General features: G+C 47.5%; 1 protein-coding gene across 1 annotated transcript; it reads left to right on the top strand.

The window, feature by feature from the left end:
- Positions 1-485: 485 nt before the first annotated feature.
- Positions 486-21694, top strand: LOC127508117 (WW domain-binding protein 11). The gene is made up of 12 exons (XM_051885778.1): positions 486-650; positions 1345-1430; positions 1521-1552; positions 1647-1740; positions 1850-2046; positions 2203-2336; positions 18016-18149; positions 19691-19888; positions 20065-20175; positions 20278-20547; positions 20694-20879; positions 20996-21694. The coding sequence occupies exons 2-12, from the start codon at positions 1367-1369 to the stop codon at positions 21571-21573; spliced, it is 1998 nt and encodes a 665-aa protein (XP_051741738.1). The 5' UTR covers positions 486-650; positions 1345-1366; the 3' UTR covers positions 21574-21694.
- The last annotated feature ends 61 nt before the right edge of the window (positions 21695-21755 follow it).

Raw genomic sequence — 21755 nt, 5'->3', positions numbered from 1 at the left:
CCTTGGGGTAAATATCACAAATATGCAGATTTAAATATGTAAAAGCTGATGGAACACTGTTGAGAATATTGCTTCAGAATAAATTATATTTACACCACAAATAAATCCTCTTTTTTCCAGACAAGCATCTTTTTAGCTCGGACATGTGAATGACCGATTTATTTGTCCAAAGGACAAGGACATGAACCCAACCCTGTATTTTGTTATTTTATGCTCTCCTTTAGGCCTACATAAAGATTTTATTGTCATGAGATGTAGTTCTGCACACTTCCAGCATCTAGAATGATTTTGATCCGCATTTTAGTGTTTGTAGCAGAGGACTCTGTCAACAAGATTTTGTAGGCTTTGCTCATGCGCACCCCTCGAGCCTGAAACCACAGAACAAATCCCAACTTAACCCCTCGAGAAATGAACCAGTTTTCAACACATCTGGCTGGAAAGCTTCAGAACTTCATGAAGATTCATCTCTCCACCACTAGATTTTAGCTGTGCGGTATCGATTTAAATAATAAAAGTCCGGAAGTAGCGGAAGTGACGTGTGTTCCAGTAGCAGTGACGTCCTTCCGCTCAGGAGAGATGGCTCGCGCTGTTGGATGCGTTTGTTGATCAGTGATTAACGTGAATATTAGATATTAATCAAAGTAATTGAGGTGAGTTTGACTTTTACTCTGATCTCATGAAGCTGATTCACCGCGCGGCGCGTTCATGTGAAACATGCACACATTTCACTCATTTATCCGAAGCGAATTAAGAATATACGATTATCAGTTTGAACAGATTCACACACAGACACTAAAGCTGATACCAAAACATCATCAGATAATCACGAACAATCGACTGACCGATGAAATCAGTTTCAGTGTAATGCTGCATTGGTTCTGCTGTTTTCTGGTTTTCTCGTGTCTCTTGATGCACATGTAGGGTTTGACTCAACAATAAGTGCTGTTTTCCTGCCTTTTAGACTTTTACTCAATTTTACTGGCCAGACAAAATTTAAAAAAATATATTTTAATGATATGTTCCTATGTCATGAAATATTAGATTTGTTTTAAAAAATGAAACATTAGTAGGATAATTATACTGCTGTAATGTAACTGCATGACAGCTGAAAACGTAAGTCATAAACACAGTTTTGCTGGAAAAAGTCTTGGAGTCATTTGTTGCTTCAAAGACAGAAGCTGATGAATGTAATGATCCCGTCAGATCATTTACCCTGGTGAAATAATCATCAGAATTCACTGCAGCGCGGCTGGACACGTCACACGAACACGTCACTCTCCTGATCATTCGCTCGTCCTGTTCCCGTCTGATGATGTCAGTGTTAATTGTGTGTTTGTTGTTCAGGTGAAGCCGACGGTCAGCCATCATGGGCCGCCGCTCCACCTCCTCCACCAAGAGTGGGAAGTTCATGAATCCCACCGACCAGGCCAGTGAGTACAGACACTAGATCACCTCATATCTGTGTCAGTCCTGTGTACATGACCTCTGACCTCTGTGTGTGTGTGTGTGTGTTTGTGCAGGGAAGGAGGCGCGCAAGAGAGAGCTGAAGAAGGTATGTACATGACCTCTGACCCCGAGTTTGTGATGACTTTGGTTCAGTTTATGGGCCAAAACAAACATGGCCGTTGTGTGTTTGTGTGTGGCAGAACAAGAAGCAGAGGATGATGGTCCGAGCGGCTGTGCTGAAGATGAAGGACCCGCGTCAGATCATCAGAGACATGGAGAAGCTCGACGAGATGGGTGTGTGGGTCATGTGAAATGTGTGAATTCAGCGCACCGATCACTGTGCAACACATGTTGGGTTTATTCCGTGCGCCTGATTCTGATCACGTGACTGTGTTGATTTCAGAGTTCAACCCGGTGCAGCAGCCGCTGCTGAACGAGAAAGTGCTGCGTGACAAACGCAAGAAGCTGCGCGAGACCTTCGAGCGAATCGTCCGTCTGTACGAGCGAGAGAATCCGGAGACGTACAAAGAGCTGCGGAAGCTGGAGGTCGACTACGAGACCAAGCGAGGGCAGCTGTCGCTCTACTTCGACTCCGTCAAGGTCCGTGTCAAAGACAGACACTTTTAGCAGGTGTCTGGCCACTACATCGACGCTTGTGATGCTGTAGAGAAGCAGAATGAAATGAAACGCTGTATGTTATCAAAGATAAGATGTTGCAGCAGCTGATGCTTGTTTCTGTCTGTGTGTCTCCGTCAGAACGCGGAGTCGGTGGAGGTGGACAGTATTCCTCTTCCAGACATGCCTCACGCTCCGTCCAGCATCCTCATCCAGGACATCCCCCTGCCCGGAGCCCAGCCGCCCTCCATCCTGAAGAAGAGCTCTGCGCTCGGGTCAGAACACACACACACACACACACACAAGTTCTGTTTATATGAACACTTTACTTCAGAATCTGATTCACATATATGTGTACATGTGAATTACATGTATTCAGAACAAAACTTCAGTTTGTAAAACATAAGACTTAAATAAACTTATGCACATTCGTTAAATGATATAAACGTACACATCGCAGCATCGCAACATATGTTTGTGATGCCGTTAATGCAGGAAAGAGTGTGCGGTGCGACTGTATGTTGATGTGTGTTGATGTGTGTTTCAGGAAAGTGTCTGCGGTGTGACTGTATGTTCATGTGTGTTGATGTGTGTTTCAGGAAAGTGTCTGCGGTGCGACTGTGTTCATGTGTGTTGATGTGTGTTTTAGGAAAGTGTCTGCGGTGCGACTGTGTTCATGTGTGTTGATGTGTGTTTCAGGAAAGCGTCTGCGGTGCGACTGTGTTCATGTGTGTTGATGTGTGTTTCAGGAAAGTGTCTGCGGTGCGACTGTGCATGTGTGTTGATGTGTGTATCAGGAACGTCTGCAGTGCGACTGTACGTTCATGTGTGTTGATGTGTGTTGTGTGTGTTTCAGGAAAGTGTCTGCGGTGCGACTGTTCATGTGTGTTGATGTGTGTTTCAGGAAAGCGTCTGCGGTGCGACTGTGTTCATGTGTGTTGATGTGTGTTTCAGGAAAGTGTCTGCGGTGCGACTGTACGTTCATGTGTGTTGATGTGTGTTTTAGGAAAGTGTCTGCAGTGCGACTGTGTTCATGTGTGTTGATGTGTGTTTCAGGAAAGCGTCTGCGGTGCGACTGTGTTCATGTGTGTTGATGTGTGTTTCAGGAAAGAGTGTGCGGTGCGACTATGTTCATGTGTGTTGAAGTGTGTTTCAGGAAAGAGTGTGCGGTGTGACTGTGCATGTGTGTTGATGTGTGTATCAGGAACGTCTGCAGTGTGACTGTACGTTCATGTGTGTTGATGTGTGTTTCAGGAACGTCTGCAGTGCGACTGTACGTTCATGTGTGTTGATGTGTGTTGTGTGTGTTTCAGGAAAGTGTCTGCGGTGCGACTGTTCATGTGTGTTGATGTGTGTTTCAGGAAAGAGTGTGCGGTGCGACTGTTCATGTGTGTTGATGTGTGTTTCAGGAAAGCATCTGCGGTGTGACTGTGTTCATGTGTGTTGATGTGTGTTTCAGGAAAGCGTCTGCGGTGCGACTATGTTCATGTGTGTTGATGTGTGTTTCAGGAACGTCTGCAGTGCGACTGTACGTTCATGTGTGTTGTGTGTGTTTCAGGAAAGTGTCTGCGGTGCGACTGTTCATGTGTGTTGATGTGTGTTTCAGGAAAGCATCTGCGGTGCGACTGTTCATGTGTGTTGATGTGTGTTTCAGGAAAGAGTGTGCGGTGCGACTGTGTTCATGTGTGTTGATGTGTGTTTCAGGAAAGCATCTGCGGTGCGACTGTGTTCATGTGTGTTGATGTGTGTTTCAGGAACGTCTGCAGTGCGACTACGTTCATGTGTGTTGATGTGTGTTTCAGGAAAGCATCTGCGGTGCGACTGTGTTCATGTGTGTTGATGTGTGTTTCAGGAAAGCATCTGCGGTGCGACTGTGTTCATGTGTGTTGTGTGTGTTTCAGGAAAGAGTGTGCGGTGTGACTGTATGTTCATGTGTGTTGATGTGTGTTTCAGGACAGTGTCTGCGGTGCGACTGTGTTCATGTGTGTTGATGTGTGTTTTAGGAAAGTGTCTGCAGTGCGACTGTGTTCATGTGTGTTGATGTGTGTTTCAGGAAAGCGTCTGCGGTGCGACTGTGTTGATGTGTGTTGATGTGTGTTGATGTGTGTTGATGTGTGTTTATGTGTGTTGATGTGTGTTTCAGGAAAGAGTGTGCGGTGCGACTGTGTTCATGTGTGTTGATGTGTGTTTCAGGAAAGCATCTGCGGTGCGACTGTGTTCATGTGTGTTGATGTGTGTTTCAGGAACGTCTGCAGTGCGACTACGTTCATGTGTGTTGAAGTGTGTTTCAGGAAAGCATCTGCGGTGCGACTGTTCATGTGTGTTGATGTGTGTTTCAGGAACGTCTGCAGTGCGACTGTGTTCATGTGTGTTGTGTGTGTTTCAGGAAAGAGTGTGCGGTGTGACTGTATGTTCATGTGTGTTGATGTGTGTTTCAGGACAGTGTCTGCGGTGCGACTGTGTTCATGTGTGTTGATGTGTGTTTTAGGAAAGTGTCTGCAGTGCGACTGTGTTCATGTGTGTTGATGTGTGTTTCAGGAAAGCGTCTGCGGTGCGACTGTGTTCATGTGTGTTGATGTGTGTTTATGTGTGTTGTGTGTGTTTCAGGAAAGTGTCTGCGGTGCGACTGTTCATGTGTGTTGATGTGTGTTTCAGGAAAGTGTCTGCGGTGCGACTATGTTTATGTGTGTTGATGTGTGTTTCAGGAAAGAGTGTGCGGTGTGACTGTATGTTCATGTGTGTTGAAGTGTGTTTCAGGAAAGTGTCTGTGGTGTGACTATGTTCATGTGTGTTAATGTGTGTTTCAGGAAAGTGCGGTGCGACTGTGTTCATGTGTGTTGATGTGTGTTTCAGGAAAGTGTCTGCGGTGCGACTGTGTTCATGTGTGTCTGTGTGTTTCAGGAAAGCGTCTGCGGTGCGACTACGTTCATGTGTGTTGATGTGTGTTTCAGGAAAGCGTCTGCAGTGTGACTGTGTGTTCATGTGTGTTGATGTGTGTTTCGGGAAAGCGTCTGCGGTTCGACTGTATGTTCATGTGTGTTTCAGGAAAGCGTCTGCGGTGTGACTGTGTGTTCATGTGTGTTGATGTGTGTTTCGGGAAAGTGTCTGCGGTGCGACTGTACGTTCATGTGTGTTATGTGTGTTGATGTGTGTTTCAGGAACGTCTGCGGTGCGACTACGTTCATGTGTGTTGATGTGTGTTTCAGAAAAGTGTCTGTGGTGCGACTACGTTCATGTGTGTTACGTGTGTTGATGTGTGTTTCAGGAACGTCTGCAGTGCGACTGTACGTTCATGTGTGTTGATGTGTGTTGTGTGTGTTTCAGGAAAGTGTCTGCGGTGTGACTGTTCATGTGTGTTGATGTGTGTTTCAGGAACGTCTGCAGTGTGACTACGTTCATGTGTGTTGATGTGTGTTGATGTGTGTTTCAGGAACGTCTGCAGTGCGACTGTACATTCATGTGTGTTGATGTGTGTTTCAGGAAAGAGTGTGCGGTGTGACTGTATGTTCATGTGTGTTGAAATGTGTTTCAGGAAAGTGTCTGGTGTGACTATGTTCATGTGTGTTAATGTGTGTTTCAGGAAAGTGTCTGCGGTGTGACTATGTTCATGTGTGTTGATGTGTGTTTCAGGAAAGCGTCTGCGGTGTGACTATGTTCATGTGTGTTGATGTGTGTTTCAGGAAAGCGTCTGTGGTGTGACTATGTTCATGTGTGTTAATGTGTGTTTCAGGAAAGTGTCTGCGGTGCGACTGTTCATGTGTGTTGATGTGTGTTTCAGGAAAGCGTCTGCGGTGCGACTGTATGTTCATGTGTGTTGATGTGTGTTTCAGGAAAGCGTCTGCGGTGGGACTGTTCATGTGTGTTGATGTGTGTTTCAGGAATGTCTGCAGTGCGACTACGTTCATGTGTGTTGATGTGTGTTGTGTGTGTTTCAGGAAAGCGTCTGCGGTGCGACTGTGTTCATGTGTGTTGATGTGTGTTTTAGGAAAGTGTCTGCAGTGCGACTGTGTTCATGTGTGTTGATGTGTGTTGTGTGTGTTTCAGGAAAGCGTCTGCGGTGCGACTGTGTTCATGTGTGTTGATGTGTGTTTCAGGAAAGAGTGTGCGGTGTGACTGTGCATGTGTGTTGATGTGTGTATCAGGAACGTCTGCAGTGTGACTGTACGTTCATGTGTGTTGATGTGTGTTTCAGGAACGTCTGCAGTGCGACTGTACGTTCATGTGTGTTGATGTGTGTTGTGTGTGTTTCAGGAAAGTGTCTGCGGTGCGACTGTTCATGTGTGTTGATGTGTGTTTCAGGAAAGCGTCTGCGGTGTGACTGTGTTCATGTGTGTTGATGTGTGTTTCAGGAAAGCGTCTGCGGTGCGACTACGTTCATGTGTGTTGATGTGTGTTTCAGGAAAGTGTCTGCGGTGTGACTGTGTTCATGTGTGTTGATGTGTGTTTCGGGAAAGTGTCTGCGGTGCGACTGTACGTTCATGTGTGTTGATGTGTGTTGATGTGTGTTTCAGGAACGTCTGCGGTGCGACTGTACGTTCATGTGTGTTGATGTGTGTTTCAGGAACGTCTGCAGTGCGACTGTACGTTCATGTGTGTTGATGTGTGTTTCAGGAAAGCGTCTGCGGTGGGACTGTTCATGTGTGTTGATGTGTGTTTCAGGAACGTCTGCAGTGCGACTACGTTCATGTGTGTTGATGTGTGTTGTGTGTGTTTCAGGAAAGCGTCTGCGGTGCGACTGTGTTCATGTGTGTTGATATGTGTTTCAGGAAAGTGTCTGCGGTGCGACTGTGTTCATGTGTGTTGATGTGTGTTTCAGGAAAGCGTCTGCGGTGCGACTGTGTTCATGTGTGTTGATGTGTGTTTCAGGAAAGAGTGTGCGGTGTGACTGTGCATGTGTGTTGATGTGTGTATCAGGAACGTCTGCAGTGTGACTGTACGTTCATGTGTGTTGATGTGTGTTTCAGGAACGTCTGCAGTGCGACTGTACGTTCATGTGTGTTGATGTGTGTTGTGTGTGTTTCAGGAAAGTGTCTGCGGTGCGACTGTTCATGTGTGTTGATGTGTGTTTCAGGAAAGCGTCTGCGGTGCGACTGTGTTCATGTGTGTTGATGTGTGTTTCAGGAAAGAGTGTGCGGTGCGACTATGTTCATGTGTGTTGAAGTGTGTTTCAGGAAAGAGTGTGCGGTGTGACTGTGCATGTGTGTTGATGTGTGTATCAGGAACGTCTGCAGTGTGACTGTACGTTCATGTGTGTTGATGTGTGTTTCAGGAACGTCTGCAATGCGATTGTACGTTCATGTGTGTTTTGTGTGTTTCAGGAAAGTGTCTGCGGTGCGACTGTTCATGTGTGTTGATGTGTGTTTCAGGAAAGAGTGTGCGGTGCGACTGTTCATGTGTGTTGATGTGTGTTTCAGGAAAGCGTCTGCGGTGTGACTGTTCATGTGTGTTGATGTGTGTTTCAGGAAAGCGTCTGCGGTGCGACTGTTCATGTGTGTTGATGTGTGTTTCAGGAAAGCGTCTGCGGTGCGACTGTGTTCATGTGTGTTGATGTGTGTTTCAGGAAAGTGTCTGCGGTGCGACTGTACGTTCATGTGTGTTGATGTGTGTTTCAGGAAAGCGTCTGTGGTGTGACTATGTTCATGTGTGTTAATGTGTGTTTCAGGAAAGTGTCTGCGGTGCGACTGTTCATGTGTGTTGATGTGTGTTTCAGGAAAGCGTCTGCGGTGCGACTGTATGTTCATGTGTGTTGATGTGTGTTTCAGGAAAGCGTCTGCGGTGCGACTGTACGTTCATGTGTGTTGAAGTGTGTTTCAGGAAAGCGTCTGCGGTGTGACTGTGTGTTCATGTGTGTTGATGTGTGTTTCAGGAAAGAGTGTGCGGTGTGACTGTATGTTCATGTGTGTTGATGTGTGTTTCAGGAACGTCTGCGGTGCGACTGTACGTTCATGTGTGTTGATGTGTGTTATGTGTGTTGATGTGTGTTTCAGGAACGTCTGCAGTGCGACTGTACGTTCATGTGTGTTGATGTGTGTTTCAGGAAAGCGTCTGCGGTGGGACTGTTCATGTGTGTTGATGTGTGTTTCAGGAATGTCTGCAGTGCGACTACGTTCATGTGTGTTGATGTGTGTTGTGTGTGTTTCAGGAAAGCGTCTGCGGTGCGACTGTGTTCATGTGTGTTGATGTGTGTTTTAGGAAAGTGTCTGCAGTGCGACTGTGTTCATGTGTGTTGATGTGTGTTGTGTGTGTTTCAGGAAAGCGTCTGCGGTGCGACTGTGTTCATGTGTGTTGATGTGTGTTTCAGGAAAGAGTGTGCGGTGTGACTGTGCATGTGTGTTGATGTGTGTATCAGGAACGTCTGCAGTGTGACTGTACGTTCATGTGTGTTGATGTGTGTTTCAGGAACGTCTGCAGTGCGACTGTACGTTCATGTGTGTTGATGTGTGTTGTGTGTGTTTCAGGAAAGTGTCTGCGGTGCGACTGTTCATGTGTGTTGATGTGTGTTTCAGGAAAGCGTCTGCGGTGTGACTGTGTTCATGTGTGTTGATGTGTGTTTCAGGAAAGCGTCTGCGGTGCGACTACGTTCATGTGTGTTGATGTGTGTTTCAGGAAAGTGTCTGCGGTGTGACTGTGTTCATGTGTGTTGATGTGTGTTTCGGGAAAGTGTCTGCGGTGCGACTGTACGTTCATGTGTGTTGATGTGTGTTTCAGGAACGTCTGCAGTGCGACTGTACGTTCATGTGTGTTGATGTGTGTTTCAGGAAAGCGTCTGCGGTGGGACTGTTCATGTGTGTTGATGTGTGTTTCAGGAACGTCTGCAGTGCGACTACGTTCATGTGTGTTGATGTGTGTTGTGTGTGTTTCAGGAAAGCGTCTGCGGTGCGACTGTGTTCATGTGTGTTGATATGTGTTTCAGGAAAGTGTCTGCGGTGCGACTGTGTTCATGTGTGTTGATGTGTGTTTCAGGAAAGCGTCTGCGGTGCGACTGTGTTCATGTGTGTTGATGTGTGTTTCAGGAAAGAGTGTGCGGTGTGACTGTGCATGTGTGTTGATGTGTGTATCAGGAACGTCTGCAGTGTGACTGTACGTTCATGTGTGTTGATGTGTGTTTCAGGAACGTCTGCAGTGCGACTGTACGTTCATGTGTGTTGATGTGTGTTGTGTGTGTTTCAGGAAAGTGTCTGCGGTGCGACTGTTCATGTGTGTTGATGTGTGTTTCAGGAAAGCGTCTGCGGTGCGACTGTGTTCATGTGTGTTGATGTGTGTTTCAGGAAAGAGTGTGCGGTGCGACTATGTTCATGTGTGTTGAAGTGTGTTTCAGGAAAGAGTGTGCGGTGTGACTGTGCATGTGTGTTGATGTGTGTATCAGGAACGTCTGCAGTGTGACTGTACGTTCATGTGTGTTGATGTGTGTTTCAGGAACGTCTGCAATGCGATTGTACGTTCATGTGTGTTTTGTGTGTTTCAGGAAAGTGTCTGCGGTGCGACTGTTCATGTGTGTTGATGTGTGTTTCAGGAAAGAGTGTGCGGTGCGACTGTTCATGTGTGTTGATGTGTGTTTCAGGAAAGCGTCTGCGGTGTGACTGTTCATGTGTGTTGATGTGTGTTTCAGGAAAGCGTCTGCGGTGCGACTGTTCATGTGTGTTGATGTGTGTTTCAGGAAAGCGTCTGCGGTGCGACTGTGTTCATGTGTGTTGATGTGTGTTTCAGGAAAGTGTCTGCGGTGCGACTGTACGTTCATGTGTGTTGATGTGTGTTTCAGGAAAGTGTCTGCGGTGCGACTGTGTTCATGTGTGTTGATGTGTGTTTTAGGAAAGTGTCTGCGGTGCGACTGTGTTCATGTGTGTTGATGTGTGTTTCAGGAAAGCGTCTGCGGTGCGACTGTGTTCATGTGTGTTGATGTGTGTTTCAGGAAAGCGTCTGCGGTGCGACTGTGCATGTGTGTTGATGTGTGTATCAGGAACGTCTGCAGTGCGACTGTACGTTCATGTGTGTTGTGTGTGTTTCAGGAAAGTGTCTGCGGTGCGACTGTTCATGTGTGTTGATGTGTGTTTCAGGAAAGCGTCTGCGGTGCGACTGTGTTCATGTGTGTTGATGTGTGTTTCAGGAAAGTGTCTGCGGTGCGACTGTACGTTCATGTGTGTTGATGTGTGTTTTAGGAAAGTGTCTGCAGTGCGACTGTGTTCATGTGTGTTGATGTGTGTTTCAGGAAAGCGTCTGCGGTGCGACTGTGTTCATGTGTGTTGATGTGTGTTTCAGGAAAGAGTGTGCGGTGCGACTATGTTCATGTGTGTTGAAGTGTGTTTCAGGAAAGAGTGTGCGGTGTGACTGTGCATGTGTGTTGATGTGTGTATCAGGAACGTCTGCAGTGTGACTGTACGTTCATGTGTGTTGATGTGTGTTTCAGGAACGTCTGCAGTGCGACTGTACGTTCATGTGTGTTGATGTGTGTTGTGTGTGTTTCAGGAAAGTGTCTGCGGTGCGACTGTTCATGTGTGTTGATGTGTGTTTCAGGAAAGAGTGTGCGGTGCGACTGTGTTCATGTGTGTTGATGTGTGTTTCAGGAAAGCATCTGCGGTGCGACTGTGTTCATGTGTGTTGATGTGTGTTTCAGGAACGTCTGCAGTGCGACTACGTTCATGTGTGTTGATGTGTGTTTCAGGAAAGCATCTGCGGTGCGACTGTTCATGTGTGTTGATGTGTGTTTCAGGAACGTCTGCAGTGCGACTGTGTTCATGTGTGTTGTGTGTGTTTCAGGAAAGAGTGTGCGGTGTGACTGTATGTTCATGTGTGTTGATGTGTGTTTCAGGACAGTGTCTGCGGTGCGACTGTGTTCATGTGTGTTGATGTGTGTTTTAGGAAAGTGTCTGCAGTGCGACTGTGTTCATGTGTGTTGATGTGTGTTTCAGGAAAGCGTCTGCGGTGCGACTGTGTTCATGTGTGTTGATGTGTGTTTATGTGTGTTGTGTGTGTTTCAGGAAAGTGTCTGCGGTGCGACTGTTCATGTGTGTTGATGTGTGTTTCAGGAAAGTGTCTGCGGTGCGACTATGTTTATGTGTGTTGATGTGTGTTTCAGGAAAGAGTGTGCGGTGTGACTGTATGTTCATGTGTGTTGAAGTGTGTTTCAGGAAAGTGTCTGTGGTGTGACTATGTTCATGTGTGTTAATGTGTGTTTCAGGAAAGTGCGGTGCGACTGTGTTCATGTGTGTTGATGTGTGTTTCAGGAAAGTGTCTGCGGTGCGACTGTGTTCATGTGTGTCTGTGTGTTTCAGGAAAGCGTCTGCGGTGCGACTACGTTCATGTGTGTTGATGTGTGTTTCAGGAAAGCGTCTGCAGTGTGACTGTGTGTTCATGTGTGTTGATGTGTGTTTCGGGAAAGCGTCTGCGGTTCGACTGTATGTTCATGTGTGTTTCAGGAAAGCGTCTGCGGTGTGACTGTGTTCATGTGTGTTGATGTGTGTTTCGGGAAAGTGTCTGCGGTGCGACTGTACGTTCATGTGTGTTATGTGTGTTGATGTGTGTTTCAGGAACGTCTGCGGTGCGACTACGTTCATGTGTGTTGATGTGTGTTTCAGAAAAGTGTCTGTGGTGCGACTACGTTCATGTGTGTTACGTGTGTTGATGTGTGTTTCAGGAACGTCTGCAGTGCGACTGTACGTTCATGTGTGTTGATGTGTGTTGTGTGTGTTTCAGGAAAGTGTCTGCGGTGTGACTGTTCATGTGTGTTGATGTGTGTTTCAGGAACGTCTGCAGTGTGACTACGTTCATGTGTGTTGATGTGTGTTGATGTGTGTTTCAGGAACGTCTGCAGTGCGACTGTACATTCATGTGTGTTGATGTGTGTTTCAGGAAAGAGTGTGCGGTGTGACTGTATGTTCATGTGTGTTGAAATGTGTTTCAGGAAAGTGTCTGGTGTGACTATGTTCATGTGTGTTAATGTGTGTTTCAGGAAAGTGTCTGCGGTGTGACTATGTTCATGTGTGTTGATGTGTGTTTCAGGAAAGCGTCTGCGGTGTGACTATGTTCATGTGTGTTGATGTGTGTTTCAGGAAAGCGTCTGTGGTGTGACTATGTTCATGTGTGTTAATGTGTGTTTCAGGAAAGTGTCTGCGGTGCGACTGTTCATGTGTGTTGATGTGTGTTTCAGGAAAGCGTCTGCGGTGCGACTGTATGTTCATGTGTGTTGATGTGTGTTTCAGGAAAGCATCTGCGGTGCGACTGTACGTTCATGTGTGTTGAAGTGTGTTTCAGGAAAGCGTCTGCGGTGTGACTGTGTGTTCATGTGTGTTGATGTGTGTTTCAGGAAAGAGTGTGCGGTGTGACTGTATGTTCATGTGTGTTGATGTGTGTTTCGGGAAAGTGTCTGCGGTGCGACTGTACGTTCATGTGTGTTATGTGTGTTGATGTGTGTTTCAGGAACGTCTGCGGTGCGACTACGTTCATGTGTGTTGATGTGTGTTTCAGAAAAGTGTCTGTGGTGCGACTACGTTCATGTGTGTTATGTGTGTTGATGTGTGTTTCAGGAACGTCTGCAGTGCGACTGTACGTTCATGTGTGTTGTGTGTGTTTCAGGAAAGTGTCTGCGGTGTGACTGTTCATGTGTGTTGATGTGTGTTTCAGGAACGTCTGCAGTGTGACTGTACGTTCATGTGTGTTGATGTGTGTTGATGTGTGTTTCAGGAACGTCTGCAGTGCGACTGTACATTCATGTGTGTTGATGTGTGTTTCAGGAAAGAGTGTGCGGTGTGACTGTATGTTCATGTGTGTTGAAGTGTGTTTCAGGAAAGTGTCTGGTGTGACTATGTTCATGTGTGTTAATGTGTGTTTCAGGAAAGCGTCTGCGGTGTGACTATGTTCATGTGTGTTGATGTGTGTTTCAGGAAAGCGTCTGTGGTGTGACTATGTTCATGTGTGTTAATGTGTGTTTCAGGAAAGTGTCTGCGGTGCGACTGTTCATGTGTGTTGATGTGTGTTTCAGGAAAGCGTCTGCGGTGCGACTGTGTTCATGTGTGTTGATGTGTTTTAGGAAAGAGTGTGCGGTGTGACTGTATGTTCATGTGTGTTGATGTGTGTTTCGGGAAAGTGTCTGCGGTGCGACTATGTTCATGTGTGTTGATGTGTGTTTCAGGAAAGCGTCTGCAGTGTGACTGTATGTTCATGTGTGTTAATGTGTGTTTCAGGAAAGTGTCTGCGGTGCGACTGTGTTCATGTGTGTTCATGTGTGTTGATGTGTGTTTCAGGAAAGTGTCTGCGGTGCGACTGTGTTCATGTGTGTTGATGTGTGTTTCAGGAAAGCGTCTGCGGTGCGACTATGTTCATGTGTGTTGATGTGTGTTTCGGGAAAGTATCTGCGGTGCGACTATGTTCATGTGTGTTGATGTGTGTTTCAGGAAAGCGTCTGCAGTGTGACTGTATGTTCATGTGTGTTGATGTGTGTTTCAGGAAAGCGTCTGCGGTGCGACTGTACGTTCATGTGTGTTGAAGTGTGTTTCAGGAAAGCGTCTGCGGTGTGACTGTGTGTTCATGTGTGTTGATGTGTGTTTCAGGAAAGAGTGTGCGGTGTGACTGTATGTTCATGTGTGTTGATGTGTGTTTCAGGAAAGCGTCTGCGGTGCGACTACGTTCATGTGTGTTGATGTGTGTTTCAGGAAAGTGTCTGCGGTGTGACTGTGTTCATGTGTGTTGATGTGTGTTTCAGGAAAGCGTCTGCGGTGCGACTGTGTTCATGTGTGTTTCAGGAAAGTGTCTGCGGTGCGACTGTGTTCATGTGTGTTGATGTGTTTCAGGAAAGAGTGTGCGGTGTGACTGTATGTTCATGTGTGTTGATGTGTGTTTCAGGAAAGCGTCTGTGGTGTGACTATGTTCATGTGTGTTAATGTGTGTTTTAGGAAAGTGTCTGCGGTGCGACTGTGTTCATGTGTGTTGATGTGTGTTTCAGGAAAGCGTCTGCGGTGCGACTGTGTTCATGTGTGTTGATGTGTGTTTCAGGAAAGTGTCTGTGGTGTGACTGTGTTCATGTGTGTTGATGTGTGTTTCAGGAAAGCGTCTGCGGTGCGACTGTGTTCATGTGTGTTGATGTGTGTTTCGGGAAAGCGTCTGCGGTGTGACTGTGTTCATGTGTGTTGATGTGTGTTTTAGGAAAGTGTCTGCAGTGCGACTGTGTTCATGTGTGTTGATGTGTGTTTCAGGAAAGCGTCTGCGGTGCGACTGTGTTCATGTGTGTTGATGTGTGTTTCAGGAAAGAGTGTGCGGTGTGACTGTGCATGTGTGTTGATGTGTGTATCAGGAACATCTGCAGTGTGACTGTACGTTCATGTGTGTTGATGTGTGTTTCAGGAACGTCTGCAGTGCGACTGTACGTTCATGTGTGTTGATGTGTGTTTCAGGAAAGCGTCTGCGGTGTGACTGTGTTCATGTGTGTTGATGTGTGTTTCAGGAAAGCGTCTGCGGTGCGACTACGTTCATGTGTGTTGATGTGTGTTTCAGGAAAGTGTCTGCGGTGTGACTGTGTTCATGTGTGTTGATGTGTGTTTCGGGAAAGTGTCTGCGGTGCGACTGTACGTTCATGTGTGTTGATGTGTGTTTCAGGAACGTCTGCGGTGCGACTGTACGTTCATGTGTGTTGATGTGAGTTTCAGGAAAGCGTCTGCGGTGGGACTGTTCATGTGTGTTGATGTGTGTTTCAGGAACGTCTGCAGTGTGACTGTACGTTCATGTGTGTTGATGTGTGTTTCAGGAATGTCTGCAGTGCGACTACGTTCATGTGTGTTGATGTGTGTTGTGTGTGTTTCAGGAAAGCGTCTGCGGTGCGACTGTGTTCATGTGTGTTGATATGTGTTTCAGGAAAGTGTCTGCGGTGCGACTGTTCATGTGTGTTGATGTGTGTTTCAGGAAAGCGTCTGCGGTGCGACTGTGTTCATGTGTATTGATGTGTGTTTCAGGAAAGAGTGTGCGGTGTGACTGTGCATGTGTGTTGATGTGTGTATCAGGAACGTCTGCAGTGTGACTGTACGTTCATGTGTGTTAATGTGTGTTTCAGGAACGTCTGCAGTGCGACTGTACGTTCATGTGTGTTGTGTGTGTTTCAGGAAAGTGTCTGCGGTGCGACTGTTCATGTGTGTTGATGTGTGTTTCAGGAAAGCGTCTGCGGTGCGACTGTGTTCATGTGTGTTGATGTGTGTTTCAGGAAAGAGTGTGCGGTGCGACTATGTTCATGTGTGTTGAAGTGTGTTTCAGGAAAGAGTGTGCGGTGTGACTGTGCATGTGTGTTGATGTGTGTATCAGGAACGTCTGCAGTGTGACTGTACGTTCATGTGTGTTGATGTGTGTTTCAGGAACGTCTGCAATGCGATTGTACGTTCATGTGTGTTGTGTGTGTTTCAGGAAAGTGTCTGCGGTGCGACTGTTCATGTGTGTTGATGTGTGTTTCAGGAAAGCGTCTGCGGTGTGACTGTTCATGTGTGTTGATGTGTGTTTCAGGAAAGCGTCTGCGGTGCGACTGTTCATGTGTGTTGATGTGTGTTTCAGGAAAGAGTGTGCGGTGCGACTGTGTTCATGTGTGTTGATGTGTGTTTCAGGAACGTCTGCAGTGTGACTGTACGTTCATGTGTGTTGATGTGTGTTTCAGGAACGTCTGCAGTGCGACTACGTTCATGTGTGTTGTGTGTGTTTCAGGAAAGCGTCTGCGGTGCGACTGTGTTCATGTGTGTTGAAGTGTGTTTCAGGAAAGAGTGTGCGGTGTGACTGTATGTTCATGTGTGTTAATGTGTGTTTCAGGACAGTGTCTGCGGTGTGACTGTGTTCATGTGTGTTGATGTGTGTTTTAGGAAAGTGTCTGCAGTGCGACTGTGTTCATGTGTGTTGATGTGTGTTTCAGGAAAGCGTCTGCGGTGCGACTGTGTTCATGTGTGTTGATGTGTGTTTCAGGAAAGTGTCTGCGGTGCGACTGTGCATGTGTGTTGATGTGTGTTTCAGGAAAGAGTGTGCGGTGTGACTGTTCATGTGTGTTGATGTGTGTTTCAGGAACGTCTGCAGTGCGACTGTACGTTCATGTGTGTTGATGTGTGTTTATGTGTGTTGTGTGTGTTTCAGGAAAGTGTCTGCGGTGCGACTGTTCATGTGTGTTGATGTGTGTTTCAGGAAAGTGTCTGCGGTGCGACTATGTTTATGTGTGTTGATGTGTGTTTCAGGAAAGAGTGTGCGGTGTGACTGTATGTTGATGTGTGTTTCAGGAACGTCTGCAGTGCGACTGTACGTTCATGTGTGTTGATGTGTGTTTATGTGTGTTGTGTGTGTTTCAGGAAAGTGTCTGCGGTGCGACTGTTCATGTGTGTTGATGTGTGTTTCAGGAAAGTGTCTGCGGTGCGACTATGTTTATGTGTGTTGATGTGTGTTTCAGGAAAGAGTGTGCGGTGTGACTGTATGTTGATGTGTGTTTCAGGAACGTCTGCAGTGCGACTGTACGTTCATGTGTGTTGATGTGTGTTTATGTGTGTTGTGTGTGTTTCAGGAAAGTGTCTGCGGTGTGACTGTTCATGTGTGTTGATGTGTGTTTCAGGAACGTCTGCAGTGTGACTGTACGTTCATGTGTGTTGATGTGTGTTTCAGGAATGTCTGCAGTGCGACTACATTCATGTGTGCTGATGTGTGTTTCAGGAAAGTGTCTGTGGTGTGACTATGTTCATGTGTGTTAATGTGTGTTTCAGGAAAGTGCGGTGCGACTGTGTTCATGTGTGTCTGTGTGTTTCAGGAAAGCGTCTGCGGTGCAACTGTGTTCATGTGTGTTGATGTGTGTTTCAGGAAAGAGTGCGGTGTGACTGTATGTTCATGTGTGTTGATGTGTGTTTCAGGAAAGCGTCTGCGGTGCGACTACGTTCATGTGTGTTGATGTGTGTTTCGGGAAAGTGTCTGTGGTGCGACTGTATGTTCGTGTGTTGATGTGTGTTTCGGGAAAGTGTCTGTGGTGCGACTGTATGTTCGTGTGTTGATGTGTGTTTCAGGAAAGTGTCTGCGGTGCGACTGTACGTTCATGTGTGTTATGTGTGTTGATGTGTGTTTCAGGAACGTCTGCAGTGCGACTGTACGTTCATGTGTGTTGATGTGTGTTGTGTGTGTTTCAGGAAAGTGTCTGCGGTGTGACTGTTCATGTGTGTTGATGTGTGTTTCAGGAACGTCTGCAGTGTGACTGTACGTTCATGTGTGTTGATGTGTGTTTCAGGAATGTCTGCAGTGCGACTACATTCATGTGTGCTGATGTGTGTTTCAGGAAAGTGTCTGCGGTGCGACTGTTCATGTGTGTTGATGTGTGTTTCAGGAAAGCGTCTGCGGTGCGACTGTGTTCATGTGTGTTTCAGGAAAGTGTCTGCGGTGCGACTGTGTTCATGTGTGTTGATGTGTTTCAGGAAAGAGTGTGCGGTGTGACTGTATGTTCATGTGTGTTGATGTGTGTTTCAGGAAAGCGTCTGCGGTGCGACTGTGTTCATGTGTGTTGATGTGTGTTTCAGGAAAGTGTCTGTGGTGTGACTGTGTTCATGTGTGTTGATGTGTGTTTCAGGAAAGCGTCTGCGGTGCGACTGTGTTCATGTGTGTTGATGTGTGTTTCGGGAAAGCGTCTGCGGTGTGACTATGTTCATGTGTGTTGATGTGTGTTTCAGGAAAGTGTCTGTGGTGTGACTGTGTTCATGTGTGTTGATGTGTGTTTCAGGAAAGTGTCTGTGGTGTGACTGTGTTCATGTGTGTTGATGTGTGTTTCAGGAAAGCGTCTGCGGTGCGACTGTGTTCATGTGTGTTGATGTGTGTTTCGGGAAAGCGTCTGCGGTGTGACTATGTTCATGTGTGTTGAAGTGTGTTTCAGGAAAGAGTGTGCGGTGTGACTGTATGTTCATGTGTGTTGATGTGTGTTTCAGGAAACTGTCTGCGGTGCGACTGTATGTTCATGTGTGTTGATGTGTGTTTCAGGAAAGGTTCAGCACTCTCTGCGGCCGCTCTGGCTGGAGTTCCTCGCCTGCCGCCGGGACGCAAACCGCCGGGACCCCCGCCAGGACCGCCGCCACCACAGATCCTGCAGCTGTACACCAACACGCGCCGCACAGGTACACGCTACATTACATGCCAGATAAGAGCTAAACACCAGCCACACGCAACACACTAAATACACAACATGTTAGATACACATTACATGCCAGATACACAGATACACACGCCATCCACAGACTATATAGCAGATACACACTACACGCCATCCACATGCTCTACACAGCAGATACATGCAACACATCAGATACACGCAACATGCTACACGCCAGAGATGTAACATGCTACACGGCAGATACACACAGCATGCCATATATGTTAAACACCAACCACACACTACACACCAGGTACGCTCAACGTGTCAGCCATTGGCTACACAGCAGATACACGTTGAACGCCAGCACACGCAACACACCACATGCACAACTAGCAACTAGCCAGATAGACACTACACGCCATTCACACGCTACACGGCAGATACGTGCAACATGGCAGATACATGCAATACATCAGATACACACAACATGCTATAAGCCAGAGATGTAGCACGCAACACAAGAGATACAACATGGCAGATTCACGCTACATGACAGATACACGCTAACACTGAGCCAAAGAACTTCCAGACACCAACCTACCAGATACACACAACATGCTACATAGCAAATACATGTAACACACAACACGTCAGACACAACCAACACACCAGATACAACCAACACGCTACGTGCCAGATACATGTAATGTGCAAGATGTAACACGCAACACAGGAGATACACATAACATACCAGATACATGTTAAACACCAGCCACACGCAACACGCCATCCACAGGCTACATAGCAGATACACGCAAACACACCAAATATACACTACACGCCATCCACACACTCTATGCGGCGGATATGCACAACACGGCAGATACATGCAACATGCCACACGCCAGAGATGTAACACGCAACATGACAGATACACGCTAACACTGAGCTAAAGATCTTTAACTTCCATTCTTGTTCTAGTTCAAACTTCCTTAGAGATACACATAACATGCTACACAGCAAATACATGTAATACTCAACACACCAGATACAATCAACATGCTACATGCCATATAGTCAAGTCAAGTCACCTTTATTTATATAACTCTTTTTACAATGCAGATTGTGTCAAAGCAGCTTTACAGTGTTAACTGGCAAATAATTTTAAAATAATTTAAATTCAGTATTGAATCATTCTGTTGTAAGAATCAGTAGTTATTAATTTAGTTAATTTATCTATATATCAGCACTGGAGAAAACAGTGATGTCATCGTCCAGCTCAGTTGTGTTCACATACAATGGTGTCAATGCAGGCAGATCAAAAACATTGTTGAATATCAAGTGGTCCCAACTAAGAAAGTCATATACATGTAACATGCAACACGGCAGATACACGCTTACATGTTAGATACACACAGCACGCCAGATACATCCTAACACTGAGCCCAAGATCTTTAGCTTCCATTCTGGTTCCAGTTCACACTTCCTTTGGGTTTTGTTGCTCACGTTTTACATGTTGTGTGTGTGTGTAATTCCACTCTCACTAATGTGTGTTTGTGTCAGAGGGCAGCGGCGGTTCAGACACTGAAATGATGGACACCGGAGGGCGAAACTCTGACAGCGAGAGCGACACAGATGACGACAGCGACTCTCAGGACGACAGCGGCGGAGAGAGAGACAATACAGACACTGGTGCAAGAATGACAGCCGATCGCCATGACGACAGGGAGGAGGAGCGAGACCGAGGCGAGAAACACACAGGTGGCCTTCATTTGCTGCAACCATTGAGTACAAATACGAGTTCTGTTACTCCAGTGTCTTTCCCCAGAACGCCAAAAATAACACCGCTGTAAATGTGAGCTAGAACAAATTCAACTAGACTAAACTCTGCAGTGTGTGTGAATGTTGAACTGATGATCAGTGTTTGTATCTCTCAGGTCGCAGTGTGCGCTTCGCTGACATGCCGCCGCCCAAAGACAAGAGGAAGAAGAGGGTAGTGAAGACGAAGAGCATCACGCCACTGCAGGCCATGATGCTCCGGATGGCAGGTGTGTGTCTCATCACTGTCAGCACTGACGGCCATTACGGGTGAAGTGTCATACAGGGGTTGTGACGTTTGTGTGTGTGTGTGTGTGTGTGTGTGTGTTCAGGTCAGTCTGTCCCGGAGGAAGAGGAGGAGGATGAAGAGGAGTACTCGGACTCTGAGGAGTCGGATGCTGAGGATCAGGGTTCTGCTGAAGCTGCTCCGTCATTGGCCAATCCCAGACTTCCTGTTCCATCGGCACCAATGGCAGCGCAGCAGCCTCCTCCACACATGCAGGCTCCGCCAATCACAGGGCCTCCTCCTTTAGGACCACCTCCTGCTCCACCAATGAGGCCACCGGGACCGCCATCTGGCCCGCCTCCAGGCCCGCCTCCAGGTGCGTTACATCAGTCACGCATCATTCATTATCATATACACTATGCTAATGAGCAGCACGTTAACATTGGAGTTATTAGTAAAGCAGTAAATATTTAAGTGAATGTTATTTTGGGCTCAATGTGAGATGACTGTGGTGTGATACAGGCGCTCCTCCGTTCCTGAGGCCTCCTGGACTCCCCGCCGCCCTCAGGGGCCCCATGCCACGCCTGCTGCCCCCAGGACCCCCGCCGGGCCGCCCGCCTGGCCCTCCTCCCGGCCCTCCACCGGGCCTGCCACCCGGACCGCCGCCCCGAGGACCCCCACCCCGCCTGCCGCCTCCGGCCCCTCCAGGTGAGTGATCATCTGTTTCAGGAAGTGAAAACAAATGCATTGTTAATTATTTTAACTCATTAAATAGTGGCAGAACAATGAGCACTGGTGTTTGATGTGTGTTTGTTGGATTGCAGGAATGCCTCCGCCCCCGCCTCCGCCCCGCGCTGGTCCGCCCCGCATGGCCCCGCCCCTCTCTCTCTTCCCACCTCCACTCAATCCCAACGTGCTCAGCGCCCCGCCCAGCATCCGTCAGAAGTCTCCCGCGGCGCCGGCGTCCTCCAGCGATGCCTCTCAGAGCTCCTCCGTGCTCCCGCCTCCCGCCAGAGGCTCCGCCCTGCAGATGCCGCCGCCCCCCGGCACCACCTCCAACCCGCTCGCCCCCACCATCGAGAAAAGGGCCAACATTACGGGCGGCTCCGGCCCGGCCTCGGCCCAGGCGGGCGGCGCCACCATCTCCGCCAAACCGCAGATCATCAACCCCAAAACGGAGGTGACGCGCTTCGTGCCCACGGCGCTCCGCGTGCGCAGGGACCGGGCCGGGGTGGCCAGCGGGATGGAGAGAGCGGCCGGCCGGAGGGAGGATGAGCGCGAGCAGCCCAAACACCAGGCCTTGACCCACCCGAGCCAGCCGGAAAGGGCCGCGCCGCCCAGCATGAAGACCAAGGACCAGATGTACGAGGCCTTCATGAGGGAGATGGAGGGCCTGCTTTAGCTCGTCTCTACGTTAAAACTACATGCTTTCCTTTGCTTTTGCAGCTTTTTTGTACGTTTTCTCTTAGCAGTGTCACAGGATTGTGTTTTATCTTTAAACATGAATAAAAAAGTCAAACCTCTGCTGCTGTTTTTCACTGGTAAAAAGCAGTTGTGTCACTTGTGATGATGTTTGTTGCGCTA

Source organism: Ctenopharyngodon idella, chromosome 3 (assembly GCF_019924925.1).
Source record: "Ctenopharyngodon idella isolate HZGC_01 chromosome 3, HZGC01, whole genome shotgun sequence".
NCBI classification, from domain to species: domain Eukaryota; kingdom Metazoa; phylum Chordata; class Actinopteri; order Cypriniformes; family Xenocyprididae; genus Ctenopharyngodon; species Ctenopharyngodon idella.
Note: the sequence above shows the minus strand (reverse complement) of the source record. Positions and strands in the feature narration are given on the sequence as shown.